Source organism: Stenella coeruleoalba, assembly GCF_951394435.1.
Source record: "Stenella coeruleoalba genome assembly, chromosome: X".
NCBI lineage: Eukaryota > Metazoa > Chordata > Mammalia > Artiodactyla > Delphinidae > Stenella > Stenella coeruleoalba.
Window position 1 is genome coordinate 48,677,397 of NC_137152.1, and position 24,331 is coordinate 48,701,727.

The 24,331-nt window shown below is 45.5% G+C and overlaps 1 protein-coding gene across 1 annotated transcript; it reads left to right on the forward strand.

The window, feature by feature from the left end:
• Positions 1-2,891: 2,891 nt before the first annotated feature.
• Positions 2,892-9,188, forward strand: LOC307180732 (zinc finger C4H2 domain-containing protein-like). Its single transcript, XM_079911124.1, has 4 exons — positions 2,892-3,059; positions 4,646-4,818; positions 5,701-5,863; positions 8,512-9,188. The coding sequence occupies exons 1-4, from the start codon at positions 2,904-2,906 to the stop codon at positions 8,623-8,625; spliced, it is 606 nt and encodes a 201-aa protein (XP_079767250.1). The 5' UTR covers positions 2,892-2,903; the 3' UTR covers positions 8,626-9,188.
• The last annotated feature ends 15,143 nt before the right edge of the window (positions 9,189-24,331 follow it).

Below are 24,331 nucleotides of genomic sequence, written 5' to 3' on the forward strand. Positions count from 1 at the left end.
TAATCGCCAAAAAGTGGAATCAGTCCAGATGTCCTTCAGTGGACATTGTTTAGACTTGTCAGTGCATGGTGATAATAAAGAGCAGACCAACTTTAATTGGTTCTTTTTTTTTTTTATTTCTCTGCACACAATGCACCTCTTTATTTTCCGCACCTGAGGTGGACTGCTCTCACTGCCCGGCCCTTGGTAAACTACTGCTGAGAGGTAACAGTGGTACCGTCAAAGGCTGCAGTGACACCGCTGTCCCTCCACTAAAGCATGGGCCGGGCTCCCCGCCAGCCCCTGAGAAACTGACTTTAGAAATAGCAGTAAATAGAGGCTATTTCTGAACTCCATCTTCATAACCCTGCTTCTTTCTCATAACGAGGAGTCTTAGCCCTTCTGCCCCTTAGTCAGGGTCCCTAGTCCTTGCCATTTCTTGCCACAGTGGACAATAGGAAAAGGCTCCACCTGCTACTCCACCTGCTACCTACCTGCTACCCACCATCTACCTCCGACCCATTCTCCAGGTCTTAGCTTAGATGTCACATTCTCAGTTTCTCAGGGGAGCTTCCTGTGACAGCCCCCTTGACTACAGTGCCCCTCAGACTATGTTAGAACCCTTTGGTGTGTCCTTCCATTGCATTCTGCATTTCAACCATATTACTTATCACTTAGTTTTACATGTGTTCAGGGTCTATTTTCCTCATTAGATGAAGATTCCTGTCCACAGGCTGTCCTGTTCTCTGCTCTATCTCTAGCACCTAGTACAGTGGCTGGCACGTGATAAATGTTCCATAAGTATTTGTTGAATGAATGTATCTTCAAGCCTTCTATAATTGGTGCATAATCGGTGCTCAATGAATATAATTAAACTATAAATATAGTTGTTATTCTTATTGTCCAAGGGCAAATAGCTAGTCAGGGGCAGAACCAGGAATCATACCCACGTCTGAATCTAAAGCCCATGTTCCTTTCAAATTATGGCTCTGCCTGCAGAAATGGGTTCTAGGCCTAGCAGTGCCACAAACTGGCTGTATGAGTCAGGGTGAGACACTATATCACTCTGAATCTCAGTTTTCCCATCTGTAAATTGGGGTAGGGCTAGGTGAAGTTTAGACTGCACTGTATGCAATCTAGAGGAAGAGAATAGAAGTCTAGATGGGAGGGGGCTCTAAGTAGTGGATTAACTGACCAGTACAAATCACTATCATCCCTCTGCAAGGCAGTTGAACAGGTATACCGAGAACCCTCAATATGTTTACGCCCCTTAGTCTGGGTAACCCCAGTCAGGCAGTGTGGAGTAGTGGGTGGTGTTAGAGAGCCCTGGGTTCAAATCACAACATCCCATTTACTGCAACTTACCATCCTGAACTCCCAATTTCCTTCTTTACAGATGGGATAATAACACCCATCCTTTTAACCTTTTCTAAGGTAAAAGCAATATAATAACTTGAAAAGAAAATTTTGAATATTGAAAGAAAAATTTCGCCTGTCATCCTACCCACCTTACATAATTCTTTCTGTGGTTCTGTGCCATTGAGGGCCACCTCTTGAGGCAGGAGCCACAGGCAATGCTGAAGAAAGGAGAGAGAATGAACACAGAAGCAGGCTGAGGTCAGAGGCCGGAGGCCAGGGTGTGGAGCAAGAGTAACCATGGGATGGGCTGGGGCAGAGGAGAAAGCCAGCTACTGAGGCAGAATAAAGGAGATGCCTAATCTGAGTAATGGATGATGGCTAGACAGAACCTGAGAACCAGAGAGTAGAGAGTGAGTGGGAGGGCATCAGTGTGCCCTAGAGGGGCTTCCTTCCAAAGTTTTGTGGCTCTTTCACTTAGGCAGGCTTCAGTGGTCTCAAAGATCCTTGAAACTGTACTCTTGCCAATTCCTTTTGTTTAGTCACATGCACGTGTATTTTGAAATTGCAATCCTAGTGTATATACCTTTTCATGGAGTATCTTCAACATTTTCCATGTCACAAGTCTTCATAATGATGCCTTTTAGTGGCTGCCAAATATTCCAATTTTGCCCATAGACCAGAAAGCATATCCCTGTGTATTAACTTTTTGCTTCCTTGACTTATTTCCTTATAATAAATTGCTAGGTGTGGGATTACTGAGCCAGAGGGTATGCAATTGGGATTTAACAACCAGAAATAGGTTTTATGCTTTCTAGGAAAAGAAATGAGCTGCAGTTCTTCCCGTCTCCTGCCTCTTCTGGAACTGATGAGGGGACCCTATAGAGCTGTGTGGTCCAATATGAGAGCCATTATCCCCATGTGGCTGTTTAAACTTAATTTTAATCAACTGAGTAAAATTAAATAAAATTCAAAATTCAGTTCCTCGGTTGCACTAGCCATATTTTGAATGCTCAGTCGCTTCATGTGCCTAGTGGCTACTGTATTAGAAAGCATAGATACAGAAAATTTCCATCATTGTAGAAAATTTATTGGATAGTGCTGCTCTAGAGTTTCTCAAGAGGTCATGGTTGGCATCTTGGGTGGGAGTTATTTGTGATGTGGGACTTTCCTGTGCATTGAGAGGCTGTTTAGCATTTCTGGCCCATATCCACTAAATGCCAGTAGTGCTCTCCCTTGAATAAATCTAACAGCTAAAACCTGCCCCATGTTTTCAAATGCTCCATCAAGGAACAAAATCATCCCCATTCAAGACCCACTGAGCTTTTAGCTTAGAAGAAAGAATCTCCTGCCTTTGTGGGGACGGCTTCAGGCTGCCTCTGCCTGAAGAGAGGGAAGCTTAGAAAGATGGCTTAACAAGATAGCCCTGGCTCAGAGCCTAACTCTGTACTCCATTTCTCTAACTCTGTACTCCATTTCCCTAACTCTGTACTCCATTTCCCTTTTCCTGCCTTCTCCTGCTGGTCTGTTTCCTCCTTTGGGGGAATGGCAGGAACAAGACCCTGCAGATGGAAAAGATCAAGACCCGTTTGAAGGCTGAGTTTGAGGCCCTTGAATCAGAGGAGAGGCACCTGAAGGAATACAAGCAGGAGATGGACCTCCTGCTACAGGAGAAAATGGCCCATGTGGAGGAACTCCGACTGATCCACGCTGATATCAATGTGGTATGTGGCTGGCTGCCTGAAGCCTATTTCTGGGCCCTTTGAGGAGGAATAGGCAGTGGTGAGTGCTGTGGACTCTCCTTGAGATATGGCTGTGGCCGATTTGGGGGAGTAGGCATCAGGCTATGGTGAAATGGAAGAATCCAGGAGTTCTGAGATCCAGCCCTGGCTCTGTCACTGATCGACTGTATATCACTGGACAAGTTCCTTCTTCTCTCGGGGCCTCATTTTCCTTTTCTGTACCATGAGAGGAATTCAGTCACCTCTGAGGTCTCACTCAGCACTGATGTGCTCTCATTCTGGGAGTCTAGAAGTTGAGAGCTAGCCTTGGGGAAAAGCAGAGCAGGCAGGTGCCTTGGGGATCTAACTTAAATTTAGGGCTCCAAAGCTTCCAACTAAGCCAAACAAACCATCTCTGCCAGCCTACCCAACTGGGGCTCCCTCATTACAGTCTCTCTTTTGGAGACCCTTGGAATGTGGGGAATGAACTGCCTGCTATGGTGATAAGCCCCCCACTTTATAGAGTTATTAAAGCAGAGTCTGAATGATCACCTGTCTGGGCTGCAGTATTGGTGATTCCTTCACCAGGAGGGAGGTTGGAGGTGCTGACCTGTAAGGCCCTTTCCAACCCTTAGAGCCTATGATAATGAGAATTTTTTTTTTAAATCACGTTTGAAGGAGCTAAGTTTCTATTCTTGGGAGACTCATTTCTGTGGCAATATCTACTTCCTGTTATTGCCAGGCCTAGGGTCTTAAAGGAAATATGAATGCAATTTGGACAGTAGTTACCTGGGATTGTCTGTGTCACAAGATCACAGGATATCAGGGTCTCATGAGGAGTTGGCAGTTCTGCTGCCAGCTAACTAAGGATAGAGAAATAAACAAGGTATTAGTCACAGAGGGGCTGAAAATCTGGGCCAGTGGATCTCCAACTTGAACATGCCTCCTGAGTCACCTAGAGGGCCTGTTAAAACACAGATTGTTGGACTTCACCGCAGAATTTCTGATTGCTTATATCTGGGGTGGTGCCTGAGAATTTACATTCCTAATGAGTTCCCAGTTGACGCTGATGCTGCTGATCTGGTAACTGCATTTTGGGAACCACTGATCTAGGAGAAAAGCCACTGGTCTGGGAGGCAGAAGCCCTGAGTCTTTATGTAGTCTTTGCTCCTAGGAAGCATTTCTCTGAGGAAGTTACTTCTCTCTGAGTCTCAATTCTCTGATCTGTAAAATGGTGGTGGGGTGCACTACATGAACTCTAAGGGCCATTCCAGCTCTAAGATGCTATATTTGAATAATAACTACCACTAATTGAGCCTTTACTCTGTGTTAGCCCCTGTACTGAGCGCTTATATGAATTCAATCGTTGAATCTTCACCAAGATTATATGAGGTAGGTATGAATGTTACCACCATTATACAGATGAAAAAACTGAGGCTTGACAAGAGTCACATAGAATACATAGTGGGTTGAGGACTTGATCACAGATTGGTTTGGCTCTGGAGCCTGTGCTATTATCCACTCAGCTGTACAGCCTCGCTGAGAATCTTGGAGTCTTTTCTCTGTGCTTGCCTCACTCTGTGTTCCAGATGGAAAACACCATCAAACAGTCTGAGAATGACCTAAACAAGCTGCTAGAGTCTACCCGGCGGCTACATGATGAGTATAAGCCGCTGAAGGAACATGTGGATGCCCTGCGCATGACTCTGGGCCTGCAGAGGCTCCCTGACCTATGTGAAGAGGAGGAGAAGCTCTCCTTGGAGTAAGCTGCCTGCCTCCTGTCCCTGCAACATACACCACAGACACACACACACACACACACACACACACATGTATATATACACACACGTATATATACACACATAAAGCCTGGTCTGAAAGTCAGGGTACCCAGTCCTAGCCCCAGGCCTGTCAGTGGCCGACTCATTGCATGACCTTGGGTAAGTCTCTGTGTTGGGCTGTTAGATGATTAGACTAGAATTACTAGATGGCTTTTAAAGTTCCTTGTGCAATTTTGACAATACAAGACTATGTCTATGACTCTTTGTGTGTGTATGTGTCTGTGACTCTTAAGAGGTCACTTTCCAAGTCAAGGTCTAGAAGGGGTGTCCAGAAACCTTGAACACACAGAAGGGTGAGCTTTCATGGCCTCCAGGGGCTAGCCTGGAACTTTTATCTTAAGACCCAGAGTTAAGAACTAGGCTTACTTTACAGAGACACAGAGCTCATTTCAGTAGAAGGAATACAAGGGAACATACTTCCTTAAGGTAGAGCAGGCTGCCTGTGGAAGTGGTGAGCTTCTTATTCCTAGAGGTATGCCAGCAGAGGCCTGAGAACACTTAATAGGAATACTGCGAAGGAACATGGGATGGAGGGCAGACAAATGCCCTTTGAGGACTTGGCTAGCTTTGGGATTTTTTAAATTTTTCTGGGCCTGTCAGAGCCAAGGAGCAGGAGGAGTACCCTTCCCAACACACAGTGGGCCTGGTACCCAGGGAAAAGAGCCTTGGGCTGGAGAGGGTGCAGGAACTTCCTACAGTGAGCCACAGCCTAACCCCCTTCGTTCTGTAGCATGGAGTCCTTAAGAGGGGCAAGGTTCTCCTTGCTTTCAGAATGATCCAGCTAATGTCTCTCATCTCCAAAGTTACTTTGAGAAGCAGAAAGCAGAGTGGCAGACGGAGCCTCAGGAGCCCCCAATCCCTGAATCCTTGGCCGCCGCAGCCGCTGCCGCCCAACAACTCCAAGTGGCTAGGAAGCAGGACACTCGGCAGACAGCCACCTTCAGGCAGCAGCCCCCACCTATGAAGGTGAGTGAGCTGGGTATGGACTGTGGAGGAAGCAAGGTATCCTCAAGCCGCCCCATGGAAGGTTGGGTCTGGGGCTTTGGCCTTACTTATTTGGGGTCTTCCTAAAACAGCCTTCGCTTGGGACACAGAGGAAGGGGTGGTGTGTATGTGTGCTATAGTAGAGCCACTGGTCTTGTTGCCTCATATTCCCAGAGAGGTTAGAATGCAGGGAGATTGGCAGGCTCTGCTAAAGTATAATTTTCAGAAAGTTAGAAACGTGACTCGGACAAATATATAGTGAATGTGTGTCATTAACAAGGGAGCCAGCAGCATCACAAAGCTGGTTCCAGAAGCATTAGAGGAACGGATAATTATATAGTCAAGAAAAGAAAGGAATGCCAAAATAAGTTTGCAATGTTAAATCCAGAACTGGTTAATGTCCTACAGGAAAATAATGTCCTACAGGAAAATAAAACTGTAATCTTTAGGATTACCTTTTCTTTGTAACAAAAATAATTTGCATCTCTACTGGGCAAAAGCCATTTGTGCCTTATCAACATTAAGTCACAGCATCTGGGCCCTGATCAATAGTAAATAGTCAAATAGTATACTATTTAATGGAAAAGTATTTATAGCCAGTGGAACAGAATAGAGAGCCCAGAAATAAACCCACTCACCTACGTTCAATTAATCTTCGACAAAGGAGGCAAGAATATACAGTGGAGACAAGAAAGTCTCTTCAGCAAGTGGTATTGGGAAAGCTGGACAGCTGCATGTAAATCAATGAAGTTAGAACACTCCCTCACACCATACTCAAAAGTAAGCTCAAAACAGCTTAAAGACTTAAATGTAAGACATGATACCATACAACTCCTAGAAGAGAACACAGGCAAAACATTCTCTGACATAAATTGTACCAGTGTTTTCTTAGGTCAGTCTCCCAAGGCAATAGAAATAAAAGCAAAAGTAAACAAATGGGACTTATTCAAATTTATAAGCTTTTGCACAGCAAAGGAAACCATAAACAAAAATGAAAAGCCAGCCTAAGGAATGGGAGGAAATATTTGCAAATGATGCGACCAACAGGGACTTAGTTCCCAAAATATAAACACAGCTCATACAACTCAATAACACAAAAACAAACAATCCCATCAAAGAATGGGCAGAGGACCTCAATAGACATTTCTCCAAAGAAGACATACAGATGGCCAATAGGCACATGAACAGATGCTCAGCATCACTAATTGTTGGAGAAATGCAAATCAAAACTACAATGAGGTATCACCTCACACCGGTCAGAATGGCCATCATTAAAAATTCTACAAATAACAAATGCTGGAGAGGGTGTGGAGAAAAGGGAACCCTCCTACACTGTTGGCAGGAATGTAAATTGGTGCAGCCACTACGGAGAACAGTATGGAAGTTACCATATGATCCTGCAATCCCACTCCTAGGCACATATCCAAGGGAAAACTCTAATTCAAAAAGGTACATGCACCCCAATGTTCATAGCAGTACTATTTACAATAGCCAAGACGTGGAAGCAACCTAAATGTCCATCGACAGATGAACGGATAAAGATGATGTGGTACATATATACAATGGAATACTACTCAGCCATTAAAAAGAATGAAATAATGCCATTTGCAGCAACATGCATGGACCTAGAGATTATCATACTAAGTGAAGTAAGTCAGACCGAGAAAGACAAATACCATATGATATCATTTATATGTGAAATATAAAATATGATACAAATGAACTTATTTACAAAACAGAAACAGACTCACAGACATAGAAAACAAACTTATGGTTACCAAAGGGGAAAGGGGGTGGGACAGGGGTAAATTAGGCTTTTGGGATTAGCAGATACAGACTACTATGTATAAAATAGATAAACAACAGGGTCCTACTGTATAGCACAGGGAACTATATTCAATATCCTGTAATAAACCATAACAGAAAAGAATATCTATCTATCTATCTATCTATCTATCTATCTATCTATCATCTATATCATTTTGCTGTATACCAGAAGCTAACACAACATTTTAAATCAACTATACTTCAATTTTTTAAATAAGTAGTAAATAGTCAAACAAAGAGACATTCTCCTAGGGCAAGGGTCAGCAAACCAGAACCCATAGGCCAAGTGTGACCTGCTCCCTGTTTTTGTAAATAAAGTTTTATTGGCCCCCGCACATGCCTGCTTGTTTATGTATTGTCTATAGCTTCTTTTATGTAAGGCAGTTAGAGCTGAGTAGTTGCAACTAAAATCATATGACCTGAAAAGAAAGTCCAAAATATTTACTATCTTGGCCTTTACAGAAAAAGTTTATTGATACCTGTTCTAGAGAATTAAATAATCCTTGAGTGAGTGAGCCTGTTAGACCATGCTCCAGTATAATGCTTAATGAATATGCAATTCACATTTTGCCTTATTGCCAAATTTTGGATATTTTTCTTCAGTACCCCTCTTTGACTCTCACTCCCTTATATCCTTTGCATCCCTTACATCCAGCACAGATCTTGCTACTTGGGACTCACTGCTTGGGTCTTGCTCCTTCCTGTTGGGAAATCGCAATTGCTTGTGGGGGCCCCTGGGAAAGATGAGCCATGGCCTAGAAGAATCTGACCACTAACTTGCTTTGTCTTGTGCCCCCCACCAGGCCTGCTTGTCATGTCACCAACAAATTCACCGGAATGCACCTATATGCCCTCTGTGCAAAGCCAAGAGTCGGTCCAGGAACCCCAAAAAGCCAAAACGGAAGCAGGATGAATGAAAAGAGGGAGAACACTTAGAGCTCTGCTGCTCATAACCCCTCCCCTTGGCCAGAGTGATTGATGTCTCCATGTGAAACAACCCTTCCCCACCTCTACAAAGTCTCCTATTTAATGTGATGGAAGCACAACCCCTCTCTCACTTTGCTCTTATTTCTTTTTGCTCTTGGAGTTTCTGGTTTAGGAAGAGATGTGGTTCAGGTGCTAATGACAGTTGTGTCTAAAGATCCCTTCTCTCTCACCCACATTTCAACCCCTGCCCTTGTTTGGAGCTAAGGGAAGGGCGGAAGTCCCAGATGTGATTCTCTGTCTCTTGTGCCTGAGGCCTGGGGCCTAAGGCCTGAGGGCCTGGGGAGACCCATATCTTGTTTCAGGTGAAGGCTCCAGTGTGCCCCCTCCCTGTACCTTTGCCTTAGGCTCTGAAGGGACAACAAGTCTTCTTGCTGGACTTTTCAATAGGCTTGGTGCATTTATCTGCCCCACCCGCAACCTCATCTCATCCTCAAGGCCCGGAGGTAGCTTGGACAAGCTCTCCTTTTTCATATTCATTTGGGAGGCCTGGCTGTTATTATTGAGCTCACCACCCCACCACCTGGCAGTTTCCCAGATATATTAAAGTTCTCAGGTACCAGGCTATGTGTCTGGGGATCCTAAAATCTGTGGGCTTTTCTCCCATAATAAACCCTAGCTTTTGAAAATCAGTAGCAGATGTTCCCCACAGTGAAATCAGGGAGCCAGACCCACTCCACAAGTCCTGCCTAACTCGTTGCCTAAGTCATTGGTCTGAGGGTTCTGCTATCGGGGCTGCCTTAGGCTGGAGAGGCCCCAGGCTGACATTTGTGTCGACTTTTGTTCAAAACCATTACTCTGGCACTTACTCAAATGGTATATCTTAGAGGTCAGAGTAGTGGGTTGAGATTCAAGTGAATGCCAATCACTTTACACATGCAGGTAGGTGGGATTTCTACTCCAGTCTCTCTTCTCTAAGGCAGCCTCAGCTCAGGCCAGCTTTTGGCCACCCCTTTTTCTGTGGATTGTGTAGGTGGATTTCCCTCTCAAAAGAAAAGGCACCAGGCTCCCCAAGCCCTACAGCTCTTCCCTCCTCCAAAGCCACATCTCTAGTCAAGTCACTCTCAAACTTAAGGGACAGGGATTGGGGCTGGCTGACTGAAAAAGTGTTAGCTCCTGGCTGGGGAGGGGGGATATTTTTCCTTCCTTTCTTAGCTGTAGTTTTAAGTTGCCACAGCGTCTGTGTGTTCATAATATATAAAAGGTTCCTCTTCTCTTTGAAAGTAAGAGCGTTATGTCTGTACAAATCCTTTTAAATAAACATTTGTTCATTGGAGTAAATGCTGACTCAGTGCCTACAAGTACCAGGTAACAGAAAAGATGTAATGCCCTTTCCCCTTCTGGGTAGCTCTTCTTTACTCTTATTCACTCCACCCTACAAGTGAGAAAACCAGGCACACCACCGCATAATAATTTACCCTATTTTTATAATAATTTCCATGTACTCAGTGCCTACTCTGTGTCAAGTCTCTATGTAAGATGCTTTATATAGATGATTGTATTTGGTTTTCAAAACAACCTTTCAAGCTAAGTATTCTTATTGCCATTTTCCAAAAATGTAAACTGAAGCTCAGAGAAGTTAAATAACTTGTGCAGAGTTAAACAGACAGATAGTAAGAGAAGTATAAGGATTTGAACACAGATTTGTCTGGTACCAGAGTCCATTTTTTTTCCTACTTTTTCTCCATGATCACTTTTTTAAGCTTTTCTCCCATTTGGGATGGCTTGGTCACAGGAGTAGGTGAAATAACTCTGAACTAGAAATCAGGGACTAGGAATTCAGTGACTGATGCAGGAATGTAAAGGCCTGTTCCCCTATGAGGATACAATAGGGAACAACTCCAAAGGGTCATCCCAGCTTCAGAGCTCCCTATGGGTGGACTGTGGTTTCCGTTAAGACTGAGTTGCAGTTCAATAGCTCCCTCTGTCCAATCCTGCCTCCTTCTCTTCCCTTTTCTTCTACAAGTGTTGATCCCAAGGGCACCCTAATTAATATCCTGAACATTAAACTGTCCCAATGCTTTCCAGAAACACAACAGTTGACAGAAACTTCTCTGTGCTTCAGTGTCCTCATCTGGGAAAATAACAGTACCTACTTCTGGCACTGTTGTGAGCAATGCCAGGCATATAGTAAGCACTCAATGCCAGGCATGTAGTAAGTACTTCTACCCCTTGTGCCTCTGGCACCAGGTAGATTGGATGAGCGGTCAAAAGAAACACTATTTGTCTTAGCTGACATTACTCTACCACCCCAGATTTTGTTCAGCTACAAGTCTGCTTTTAAGGTGGCCTAGACTCACTCTGGGCAAAGGGAGGACACTCAGCTGTGTAACTTGGAGTACACCTTAACCTGTATAGCTCTCAGCAGGTCCCCGTAAAGTATAGGAGAAGTGGTCATTGCTTTGCATCTTTGGCACACTGGAGGTCAGATCTGTCAATTCAGTTGCAGCACAACTAGCCAGGTCAGCTGTTTCCCAGGGAACACCTCTGAATGGGAAGGGAACAATCAAATGTTGAGTACCTATACCTGCCAGCCACTGGGTGGGGTGCTACCATCTCATTTAATTTTTCTGGTTCAGCTATCTGTTGTGAAACAAACCACCCAAAAACTTAGTGGCTTAAAACAGCCACCATTTGTTTGCTCGTGATTCTGCAATTTGAGCAGGACTTGCTGGGAATGGCTTATTTCTATTCCATGTGGTGTTGCCTCAGACAGCTTGGCTGGGGCTGAAGGACCCAAGATGTGTGCTCCCTCATATCTGATACCTCAGCTGTGGTGGCTGAAACAGCTGTGGGCTGGCTGGGCCTCCCACCTCCCTTTGTAGTATTTTACTCTCCAGGGCCTTTCTTTCTCCATTGGGCCTCTCTCTCCAAGTAGAATAGTGAGACATTTTTTTTTATGTGGCAGCAGTCTTCCCAGAGGGTGAAAACAAAAGCTGCAAGGCCTTTTGTGGCATAAGACCAGATGTCATACAGCAAAACTGCTGCTGTACTCTATTGGTCAAAGCAAGTCACAGAGCCAGCCCAGATTTAAGGAGTGGGGAAAAGAGACTCCGCCTCTTGATGGGAGGAGCTGCATGTATGCCAGAGATGGGGGCAATTCTTGGTCGTATTTGCAGACAACCTACCACATCATCCAACAGAAACCTTACAAGGAAGGCATTATGCGTGTCCATTTTTACAGATGATAAAACTGAGGCTCAAAAAGGGTAAAATAGTTGCCCAACAAAGCACTAGGAAGGGGCAGAGCCAGGAGGCAAAGCTAGGTCTGTCTGCCTTTAAAGCCTGTGTTTCTTCTGCCTAAGAGCAGTTCTTCAGATAAGTCTGAGACCTGGTTAGAGGAGACTAAAGAAAGGAAGAGAAGGAACAAAATAGAGTAAAAGACGAAGACGAGGCAGGTGAAGGAGAGAGAGATGAAGGAGGAGGAGGAGAGTAAGGGAAGTTATTTGTTATATTGGTAAGATGCTGTAAAGCACCTTCTTCAACATTCTCATTTAATGCTCACATTAATAGCCCTGTACTGTTAGTAGTATTACATTTTATAAATGAGACCCAGAGAGGGGAACTGACTTACCCAAGGTCATTTAGCAGGTTAAGAGCAAAGCCACAACTAGAACCCAGGCCTTCCAATCTGGGAATAACCCGGTTTGGGGCTCTCTTTACACGTTTGACACAGTGGGGATGATTGTATACCTGCTTTGTGACAGATGGGTCGCTTTTACACTGAGGATAGGTGCTCACTCCACAGGGGAAGGCCAGGCAATTTTAGCAATTCTGCTCTTAAGTCCAGTTCCCTGTTACTATTATGCCCCCAGCTTTCCCATAGCGATTATCAGCATCTTTGCAATGATCAACATCTCCCAAGGTGAACTCTGGGAAGGCTGTTAACTCAGGGCCAGGTGCCCTTAGGTTAGGTACTTAACCTCTCTGGGGCTCCAATATCTCATATGTGAGGTAGGAATAGTAGTAGTCCTCTCCTCATGGCATTGTTGTGAAGATTAAATGAGCTAATAATATATGTAAAGTGCCTAGAACAACACTTGAGAAGCATTCTGTAAATGATAGCTATGAGGAAGAAAATGATAATGATTATGACTGGCTTCCTGAGAGGCCAAAGATGATGATGAGGAGGAGGAGGAGGAGGGGGAGGAGGAGGAGGAGGAGGAAGAAGAGAAAGGGAAGGGAAGGGGAGGAGAAGAGTGGGGGAGAAAAGGGAAGAGGAGGCAGGGTACAATAGGGAAGGGATTGCCCCCATGTAAGGCCTCCCTCAGAGGGAGAGTTGATAGCTAAGAGTCATGGTTCCTTTCCTGGAGCTTGATGAGATTCCGAGGCTCTGCTGCCACTTGCCACTGAGTCTGTTTCATAGCTATAAAAAGACACGGGCCCCTCATGGTAACTAGGCAGAAGCCCCTCTTTTCACCACATTCTTTTCTGCTATGGCTGAGGAAAGACCATCCCTAAACAAGAATCCCCCATAAGTGGTCTAGGCTCATGTGCACTTCAGTGGTTTCTGTACTGTGCAGTACAGGGAAATGACACTGACCCAGGAATGAGTCGTTCCTGGGTTCAAATCCCCAATCCTTTATTTATTAGCAGTGCATTCTTGAGGAAGTTATCAAACTTTTCCAACCTCCAGTTTCCTCATCTGTAAACTGGAGATAATACCTACTGTGTGGGGTTGCAGTGAAAGATTTAAAAACAAAGAAGGTGAGGGTGACCATTCACTGGATGTCCAGAATTTAGTGGGCGCTGTGGGAGGCAGCATAGTGTAGTGGCTAAGAGCGTGGATACCAAAGCCAGAGAGTCTGGATTCAACTCTCAGCAATGCCATTTGCTGACCGTGTGACCTTCAGGGAGCTCATTAACTTCTTGAAACCTCATCTGTACAATGAGGGTAATAACAGAATTTACCTCATTGGATTGTTACTAGGATTAAATGAGATAAGATTTATGAGTTGCACATAGAAAGCATTATCTGAGTGTTTCATAAAGTAAACAAATCAAATCTTCCTACCAACACTCAGTGTCATCAACTTAGAGATGAGAAAATTTAAGCTGGTAGAAGTCAACTGCCTTCAAATTTGGGTCTATCTGACTCCACTAAACCTCAAAAATGCTTGGAAGAGTGTAGTGATGTCTACAATTTATTTTGAAATGCATCAAAACTTAGGTGGATTGGTGGATGGATAGAAGAATAGACATGTGATAAAAGAAGTCCAGTAAAATGCTAATTGTAGGATCTAGGTGCGGGCATATGGGTGCTACCTGTAAAATTTGCTGTATATGTAATTTTTTTTCATAATAAAATATCGGGGCCATAATACATCTACCTGATAATGTTATTTCTCTGCCTAGAAGCCTTGGTTTGTTCCCCAGCACTCCCACTTTCTAATTTGACCTCTTGTATAATCAGCATAGCTCTCACTGACCACCCACCCCCGCCCCCACCATGTGGAATTGGCAGAGCACCGAGCACCGGGTAGAACAGATGATAATGGAGAGAGAGGGAGAGACAGCTCTGCGTTCCTACTTAGGGTGACCAACTTGTCCCAGTTTGCCCAGGACTGCTCTGGTTTTAAAACTGAAAGTCCTACATCCTGGGAAATCCCTCAGTCCTAGGCCCAGCTGTACTGTGAGCCTTCTTTCTTTCTGGTAGTGTTAAGGGCAGCTGTCACCTGTTGTTTCTAATCCACGTCATAGCATGCTCAGGGGCTCTGGGCAGACAGTTTCAGATCTGGCCCTGACCCACTTACCCTGCCATCTGGGCAGATGCTGCCCCCTGCTGGTGATGGGGTGAACCTGTTACGGAACCTCCCACCACATTGCTGTGCACACCCAGTGCAGAGGCAGTCAGTGCCTCCGCCGTTCTCCTCCACACATCACCTTAGTCCTAGCCGTCTGAGCTTGAAATTCCATAACCCTGACAACTCCAAGGGCCTGAGACACTGTCCGTGATCTCTGGGTCCTACTGCCAACCCTGACTCCAGACATTCTTCCACATCCTGACCAAGTAACCACATTGCCCACCAGGAGACCTCTGGGTTCCATCCAGAAAGCAGAGGGGATGCCTCCACAGCAGGAAGGTGGTTATATTCATCCAAAAGGAGCAAGGAACAGATGTCCATACATGGCAGCACCAGGAAAAAGTGAAGAGTCAGCATAGGGGGTCCCCAAGAATACAAATGGCTGTTTATGGGTTCCCAAGAGAAAAGTGCAGAGAAGTGCACTCCTTCTGCCTAATGCTACTCTGGCAGGGCACCATATCCCTTAAAAAACATGGATTGCCAGGACCCTTGATGGCTCTGCTTTTGGTCCGATGCCTTCTAATATATGTCCCTCTGTGACACATGCATTGGAGTGAAGACAGACCTGAAAGAGACACAGTATAATAGCTTCTCTTTATTGAGTGAGCATTTACTATGGTCTAGGCATTGAACTGTGTGCTTCACATAATGCTCACATTTAACCTTCACAGAAGTCCTAAAAGATACGTGCGATTATTTATCCCCATTTTACAAAAATCGGAGGCACCAAGTGTGTTAGGTTTCTTGCCCAAGGTCGTGCAGTGAGTCGCAGAGCTGGGACTCAAACCTGAGAAATCAGGCACCAAAACTCAAGTGCGTAACCAGTCTCCCAAAGAGATCCGCAATCTGATTTTCAATGGAAGTGCTCCTGGACACAATCACCATGAACTTCATAACTGACGTGAGTGTCCTCCTAAAGCCACAGCAGGACTGGGCGATGATACATTGGAAAGTATTGTTCAGTGCCCTCTCCACCTCTGTCTTTCTAGCCTATCATCCGCAACCCAGGAATAATCAGAGCCTAGCAAGAGAGTACCTCAGCTGTTACACTTCTTACTGACACTAAGCTTAGATTCACTGCTGCTGAATCTATGGGTATAACTGGCTGCTGTTCTCCATTCTACCCCAATGGTGGCATTTACTTCTGCTACTACTCCACCCCTCAGCGCACCACCAGCAGCCCTCAGCCACTTGCATGAGCAGCATAGCTTCAAAAATTTCTATAGGACCCACTGGAGTTTACAGAGGAATAATGTGAAGCCAACACTCATCCCTGAGCACCAGAGAAGACAATCTCCATACAGAGGCCATCTTTATCACCCTTACCCCTGAGAAGATCTGGAAACAGTTACTAAGGAAACAAACCCCATGGCATTCTGTTTCCAGCTGTCAACGTCTATGAAGATTCACTTATCAGCTACTGCCACTGCTCCACCTGCCCTGCCTGGAGCACATTCCCCATCTTCTAGCCCTGTGTCCAGCCCCAGCTAGTTGAGATGGGGAACTGGAGAGCAAAATGGAGGAAGTCTGAACTTCCACTAGCACCACAGTCAGCCCCAGTTTCTGGTGCAGTAAAGGGTTTGGGGCCAGGCGAAAGCTTGTGAAAAGCCACCTTCCATCTCAGGAACGCCCATGAACCCATTAGATTCCTTCACCAATAAAGTGAAGTCCAGGGCCAACCCTTACCAGGGAATAGCATGTATGTGTTGGAGATAGGGGTGCTCCATCTTTGCTCTGGCCATTTAAGCCAACTGGAGAAATGCACAAACTAGGTACCCCATGCCTCATAAATGCCACAAGGCTGTTTATGACAAGCCTCTGAGGTACCCCCTTGCATGTTCCTGGCCTGCATTTGCTCCAATTTCATCCTTTTGCAATGCACACTCTTGGCTCTTGACCTTGATTATACCATTGGTCCTCCTTGGGTCTTGGCGTTTGGGGTTGATTGAGCAGTGCTGGAACCTCAGCTCATCCACTGGCATGCTGTCTTGGGGCTTATGCTCTGGTTGTGGCCTCTCTGCATACAACTTTGACCTCAGTCGGTAAACTTTTTAGACTAGCTGGCCCAGTCCTGGCCCTGTCTTATGAGGAAAATGGTAATCAGACACTTGCTCCATTCCCCTTCCCCTGTCCTGCCTCCCATCATGCTAAGCACTGCCCAAGCCAAACAGTGGTACAGCTCTGGCTGGAATTGCCCAGTGTCTCTCAATGCTTCCCTTCCCCTCTCTGACTCTCTCTTTTGTGGCAATTAGTGACAGGGGGATAGATGCTGGTAGACATCCATATTGTTTCCTGTAGGCAACTCTAGAAGCCTTCTAAACTCCCTTTTTAGTTTCCCCCAAAGCATTCTGCAGGATGGGTCATGATCAACCACAGCATGGAGAAGGTGTTGAGTGAGATGGGATGACCTAAGGCTATGCTGCAATGCCAGCTGATGGGTGACTACTGGAAGATTAATGAGGTTTCCTGATGTGTCTATTTAGTCCATCTTCTAAATGTTAATTTAGACACACTCCTTCTCTTCCTTAAGTTCAGGATTGGAGGAGGGAAGGAAGGAGAAAACCCAGTTTCAGTTTTGCCTCAGAGCCCAATAATATGATAGGTATTCAACCAGCCTACGGCTCTTAGCAGCCTCTGCTCTGTTATGCAACCAGCTTGATCAACTTCGGTATGAAGAAACTCAGCAATTGTCCCTAGACAAGCAGAGGAGTAAACGGCAGCACACCTTAAAGCTTCAAAAATAAATTCAATAATCCCTGTGTGATCCCATTAAAATCCCTTCAATAACTTGCCATACATTAGTTCCCATTCCTTACACAGCTGATCCCTTGTTAGATTTGAGCCTAGGAATTTAGAGCTGGAAAGGTACGTAGAGTCATTTAGTCCAACTCGTCCTCATGCTAACGGGTACATTAAGCCCAGAGAAAGGAAGGGACTGGCACAAGGTCACAAATCAGTCTACTGCGGAGGAAGAGCTAGAACCAAGGTCTCCTTCTGAGTTCCAGCCTATTCTAGGTTCCTGATGCCACCTTTGCCCTGATTCATCAAAGTAGCTAGATGTCCTTCTACTGGATACCCTCTTCTCTGAGGCATCCTTAAGTGACGTTGTCTTCAACGTGACCAAAGGTAGCCTCTGGCCATTGTTGCTGCATGGCAGTGAGCTGTGATGGAGGGGAAGGGGCATAAAGGAGCTCAGTCCAATGGGACAAGCCAACTGTGTTTGGGGAAAAATCCAGCTCCATATACCATCTAGGAAGACTGAGGCTGAACCCCTTCCAGGGACAGGATGGTCTTTACTGCCTGAGGCTCATCTCAAGAGAAGGCATTTGTTCCCTCCAGTTACAGATCAAAGCTTGTTGGACCTTCATCTCTGCTCCTTCTCAACTCCCAATTCCAAGATCTGTCCACATCCAAAAGGGATAACCTCATAACCTCTAAAATGTTATGACACCATGTCCCCTTTCTGCCCCTCACACCCCTACCATGTTTCCCAGTCTCCTTCCCCTTTCTGTCAGTTCCTTATGCCTACCTAATCTTGGACCCCACAGAGACCTCAGGCCTGGGATCCAACCTGCCTTTCTCCTCCAGCCTGGACCACCTGGTCCATTGCTTCAGCGTTTCATTTGCCAATACCTTCAGCTCTCCTTGTCCCCATCCTTCCTCCATCTTACCCGGAGAACCTCAAATCAAAGATCATTGCTGATGTTCTCCCGGGCAGCCAAGTGCTGCTGGGAACACCTCCCAGTCCTGGGTAGCTTGGCCCTGCTTAGCATTCATGGTCCCTAACCTCATCTGAGCCTTTAGCACCGTGCAGTTAGACCCTGATCACGATCCTTTCCTGTTCCTTCAGTGAAGAGGAGTGAGGGCTGCCACCCAGAGGCCACATGGGTGCTCAGAATTGCATGTGTTATGGCAGCATGGGTAGGGGAGAAGGGCAGTCTACAGTTAGACTGGTTCGAATTTGAATCTTGTATCTTCCACTTATTGGCTGTGTGATCTTGGGCAAGTCAATAATCTCTCTTAAGCCTCATTTTCCTCTCCCATAAAGTGTGGAAAATAGTGTGGTGGGGAATCCATCTAAGGGCTTAGAAGAATACTTAGCAGGTGGTAGGTACTCAATAAATGGTGGCTGTTATTCCCTAGTGACCTGGGTAGCAATACATCTTAATTCCAAGTCTTATTGCTTAGTACAAAGAAGGTGCTGACCAAGTTGTTACTCTGATGGGGACTGGATCAGGGTCTGTGATGGGCCTGAGCCTGCAGGTGGACACATGAGGGGCTTAGTTTGGGAAGAAGACATGGGTGGGGGACCCAAGGATGTAGAGGCTGGGGTCAGACAGATCTGAAATCTTTGTGACCTGGAGTAAGTCACTTTACCTTTCTGAGCCTCAGTTTGCTCATGTGTAAAATGGGGGTAATAGTTATTGCTCAGAACACCTCCCAGGACTTTGGGGAGGATCAAATAGCATAATGGATGATAAAGTGATTTTACAAATTATAACAAACAAACTCTCCTCATGTTAGTTGCACACACGCATGCGTGTGTGTGTGTGTGCGCACGCGCGCGCGTGTTTGTGAGCGTATTCTCTCACAAGGGCTATCTATGTTCTTGAACCCTGACTCAGAAGGTGGCAAGAAGCAACATTGGGGTGGCCACCCTAGGATGTCACTCTGAGGAAGAGCTTCCCCAGAAGAACAAACCGCAAGGTTAGCCAGGGTCCAGTTAACTTGACTCTTCTTTTTTCCATTCTGGCAGCAGTTTAGGGTGAAAGACTTGAAATCTTTTTCTAAGATTGAGGCTACCCTATGAGCTAAATGTTGAATCATCTAAAAAACTGATTATGTGAGCTCTGCCTCAATGACCTTTTGAGGATCCATCTAGCCCCAGGATCTGGTGGTATTATGAATTTCAAATCAGAATTATAGTCTCATCTCTGCCACTAACTTCCTGTGTGATCTTGTGTGCGTCCCATCTTCTCTCTGGGCTTCAATATTCCTAGGAGTCAGACAAGATCGGTGGTTTCCGAATGCTGATCCATGGACTGGATGCCTCAGAATCACCTGGGAAAGGAAGACCACTCAATGCCTATGAAGTAGCTATGTTGATGAGTTGACATGAATCTGATCAAGTCTCTAGATGTAATTACCATATTACAGGATATACAAGGGACAGAGGAACATGTTGAATGACACCACGGGAATGCAATCAACTAAATTCAGAATGTAGGAGATTCTGTAGGACAAATGTGGTTTCACCAAGAAATAAATGGAGAGAGAGAAAAGAGGGTAAGAGAATGAATTAGTTTTCAATGTGATGTTTTAACAAATTACCACAAACTTGGTGGGTTAAAACAACACAAACTTATTATCTTACAGTTCTGTAAGTCAAAGGTCCAACACGGGTATCACTGGGACAAAACCAAAGTGTTGACAGAGCTCTTTTCCTTTCTGGAGGCTCTAGGGTATAATCCATTTCCTTGTGCTTTCCAGCTTCTAGAGACTGCCCACATTTCTTGGCTCATGGCCGCCTTCCTCCATCATCAAAGCCAGCAATGTTGAATCTCTCTGACATTCTTCTGTACTCGCATCTCCCTCTGATTCTTCTCTCCTGTCTACCTCTTCCACTTTTCAGGGCCCTTGTGATTACACTGGATCCACCCAGATAATACGGGATAATCGCCTTATTGTAAGATCAGCTAATTAGCAAACTTAATTCTACCTGCAACCTTAATTTCCCTTTGCCATGTAACCTAATGCATTCATTACTTTCAGCATTTAGGATGTGGACATGTTGGGGGGGGGCATTAATCTGCCTATCACTGATAATTTGTAAGTTAAAAGAGAATTTAGATATGAATCAACAGAATGCAATTTCTAGATCTTGGATTGGATCCCAATTCAAACAAACTAACTGTAAAGTATAAGAAAAGTCAGGGAAATTTGAGCACTGATGGACTATTTGATGACATTAGGAATTGTGAAGTCTTTAAGCTGTGATAATGATACAGCAGTAATATTGGGAGGAAAAAAATGGGTCCTTATCTTTTAGAAATACATACTGAAGTATTTTAGGATGAAATGAAATGATGTTTGGGATTTGCTACAGACTACTCCAATAAGGAGGTGAGAGAGTAAAGAGGGATATAGAGTGGCCATGTGCAGACAAATGTTAAAACTGGGAGGTGGGTGCTTGAGGTTTGATCACACTATGCTCTGTTTGTGTATACGCTTGAAATTTTTCATTATAAAATAATCTGGGGAAAAAATGGGCCACAAATTAATAGTAACATTTTTTTTTTCTAGCTCTACCCAGACTCCCTCAGTGGGAAGTCAAGGACATTGAAACGCCTCCTAAGGAAACCTGGGAATCCTCAGGAGGTTCTCATGTATTCTGCTAATATATTCCTTCTGATTACTACCTGGTGTCAGTCATTTCACTTCATTTTCCTTTTGCTCCCTGGTGTGATGCCCCCTTTCTCTGCTTGATTCCTGAGCCACTTGGTCTGTTTTATGAGGAAAAGCAGACTCTACTTTAACTAGTTCCATGTAACACAGGCAAAGTTGCCAGTGAAATCTCTAAGTCCTACTTTCATGAGACTTAGGAATGGGTTCTCAGAGACCGGGCAAATGTTAGTGGCAGACCCTATACTGTACTCAGAATCTTTCCACTGAACACTGAGCCATTATTCTTGACTCTCCCACCCTTTAGGGTAACTGTTTCCCCAGAAGGCTCCTTGGTTTCATATGCAAACATACTCCTGTGGAGTTGAAGGGGCCATCCTATTGGCATTTCAGTTCTATCTGACTTCTGAAGTGAACATAGTTGGAATCTCTGTTATACTCCAAACCATCATTCTAACTAGGCATTAATAGATCCACATTACTGATGAAGGAACTAAAGCTCAGAGGTTAAGTAATTTGCCTAAAGTCACAATATTAGTGCCATCCGGAGGAAGCGAGACTATGCTTGCTCGGGCAGTAGGAGGAAACAGAATGGGACCGATGGGCAGGCAGACTCCTGCCCGGCCGCAGGTGCCCCTGGATGAGGCCACCCCATGCACCCTGAGCAGGGGAGAGCAGCCAAGATGGCAGAGTAGAAAGACCCTAAGCTCACCTCCTATCATGAGCACACCAAAATCACAACAATCTGCAGAACAGCCATCGTTGGAAAGGACTGAAACCTACCAGGAAAGATCGTCCACAACTAAAGACATAAAGACGGAACCACAACGAGACTAGTAGGAGGGGAAGACTCATGATATAAGCAAATCCCATACCCTCAAGGGTGGGTGACCCACAAACTAGAGAATAATTACATTACAGAGGTTCTCCCACAGGAGTGAGAGTTCTGAGCCCCATGTCAGGCCCCCCCATCCAGGTGTCCGGCACCAGGAAGAGGAGCCCCCGGAGCATTTGGCTTTGAAGGCCACCAGGGCTTGATTGCAGGAGCTCCACAGGACTGGGGGAAATAGAGACTTCACTCTTAAAGGGCACACACAAATTCTCATGTGCACTGGGACCAAGAGCAAAAGCAGTACTTTGATAGGACCCCAAACCAGACCTAACTGCTGGTTTTGGAGGGCCTCCTGGGGAGGCAGGGGGTGGCTGTGGCCCACCCTGGGGACACAGACACTGGTGGCAGGTATATCGGAGAGCATTCATGTGTGTGAACTCTCCTACAGGCTGACATTTTGGCACCAAGACCTGGCTCCATCCAACAGCCTGAAGGCTCCAGTGCTGGGATGCCTCAGGCCAAGCAGCCAACCGGGTGGGGACACAGCCCCACCCATCAGCAGACAGGCTGCCTAAAGACTTCCTGATCCCACAGCCGCCTCTAGACATACCCCTAGACACAGCCCCTGCCCACCAGAGGACCAAGACCCAGCTCCACCCACCAGGGGCAGGGACCAGCCCCTCCCACCAGGAAGCCTACACAAACCTCTAGACCAGCCTCACCCAGCAGGAGGCAGACACAAGCAGCAAGAAAACTACTGTCTCACAGCCTGCAGATCAAGTCTGCAAACACAGGCCAGACACTACCCTGGGACCAGCTGGCCCCTGGCCCTTGGGGGGATGAGAGGGGAGCGCACTGCAGGGACAGATAGGATGTCTCCTACAGAGGGCCACTTCTCCAAGATCGAGAAATGTAACCAAACTACCACATACATAAAAATACAAGTATCAATTTAGGCAAAATGAGGTGACAGAGGAAAATGTTTCAGACGAAGGAACAAGATAAAACCCCAGAAGAAGAACTAGGTGAGGTGGAGACAGGCAATCTACTCGGGAAAGGGTTCAGAGTACTGATTGTAAAGACGATCAAAGAACTTGGGAGGAGAATGAATGCACAGAGTGAGAAACTGGACGTTTTTAACAAATAATTAGGAAATACAAAGAAAAATCAAACAGAATTAAAGAATGCGATAACTGAAATGAAAAATACACTAGAAGAAATCAATCGTAGACTAAGTGAGGCAGAAGGACGGATCAGTGAGCTGGAAGACAGAGTAGTGGAAATCACTGCTGCCAAACAGAAACAAGAAAAAAGAATGAAAAGAATGAGAACAGTTTAAGAGACCACAGGGACGACACCAAGGGCACTAATATTCGCATTATAGGGGTCCCAGCAGGAGAAGAGAGAGAGAAAGGCCCGGAGAAAGTATTTGAAGGGATAATAGCTGAAAACTGTTTTAACCTGGGGAAAGAAACGGTCACCCAAGTCCAGGAAGCACAGACAGTCCCATACAGGATTAACCCACAGAGGAATAAACCACAACACATTGTAATCAAAATGACAAAAAATAAAGACAAAGAGAGAGTATTAAAAGCAATGAGGGAAAAGCAACAAATAACATAAAAGGGAACTCCCATAAGGCTATCAGCTGATTTTTCCCCAGAAACTCTGCAGGCCAGAAAGGAGTGGCACAATATATTTTAAATGATGAAAGAGAAAATCCTACAACCAAGAATACTCTACCCAGCAAGGCTCTCATTCAGATTTGATGGAGAGAGGGGAGAGAGGCAGGCCTGGAGAGAGCATGGAAGATCCACGCCATTCCCACATACCTTGTCTTATGCATCTCATCTATATGGCTGTTCCTGAGTTATATCCTTTTATAACACACTGATGATCTATATCAGAAAGATTCTGTTCCATTATCTCCAGTTGTCTATGGATTCTGTTGAAAAGGCAGCCATCTTTTAAACTGTCGTTCCTGGGGAGCTTTGGAAAGATTCTCCATTTTCTCTGGTCCTCCATGGAGTCTGCTGAAAAGGCAGCAGCCATCTTTTAAATCGTTGTTCTGGGATAGGTTCTCTGGGGGCAAGGACACTGGTGGCAGAGGCTCCAGAGAATATTGATCAGCGTGAGCTCTCCCAGAGGTCCCCATCTTGGCACCAAGACCCGATCCCACCCAACAGCCTACAGGCTCCAGAGCTGGAATGCCTCAGACCAAACAACCAGCAAGACAGGAATGCAGCCCCACCCATCAGCAGACAGGCTGCCTAAAGTTGTACTGAGCTCACAGCTACCTCAAAACACACCCCTTGACACGGCCCTGCCCATCAGAGGGACAAGACCCAGCTCCACCCACCAGAGGGCAGGCACCAGTCCCTGCCACCAGGAAGCCTGCACAAGCCCTTGCAACAACTTCATGCACCAGGGGTGGACACAAGAAGCAAGAGGAACTATGATCCTGCAGCTTGTGGAAAGGAGACCACAAACACAGAAAGTTAGACAAAATGGGATGACAGAGAAATATGTCACAAACGAAGGAACAAGATAAAAACCCTCAAGAACAACTAAATGAAGAGGAGATAGGCAATCTACCTGAAA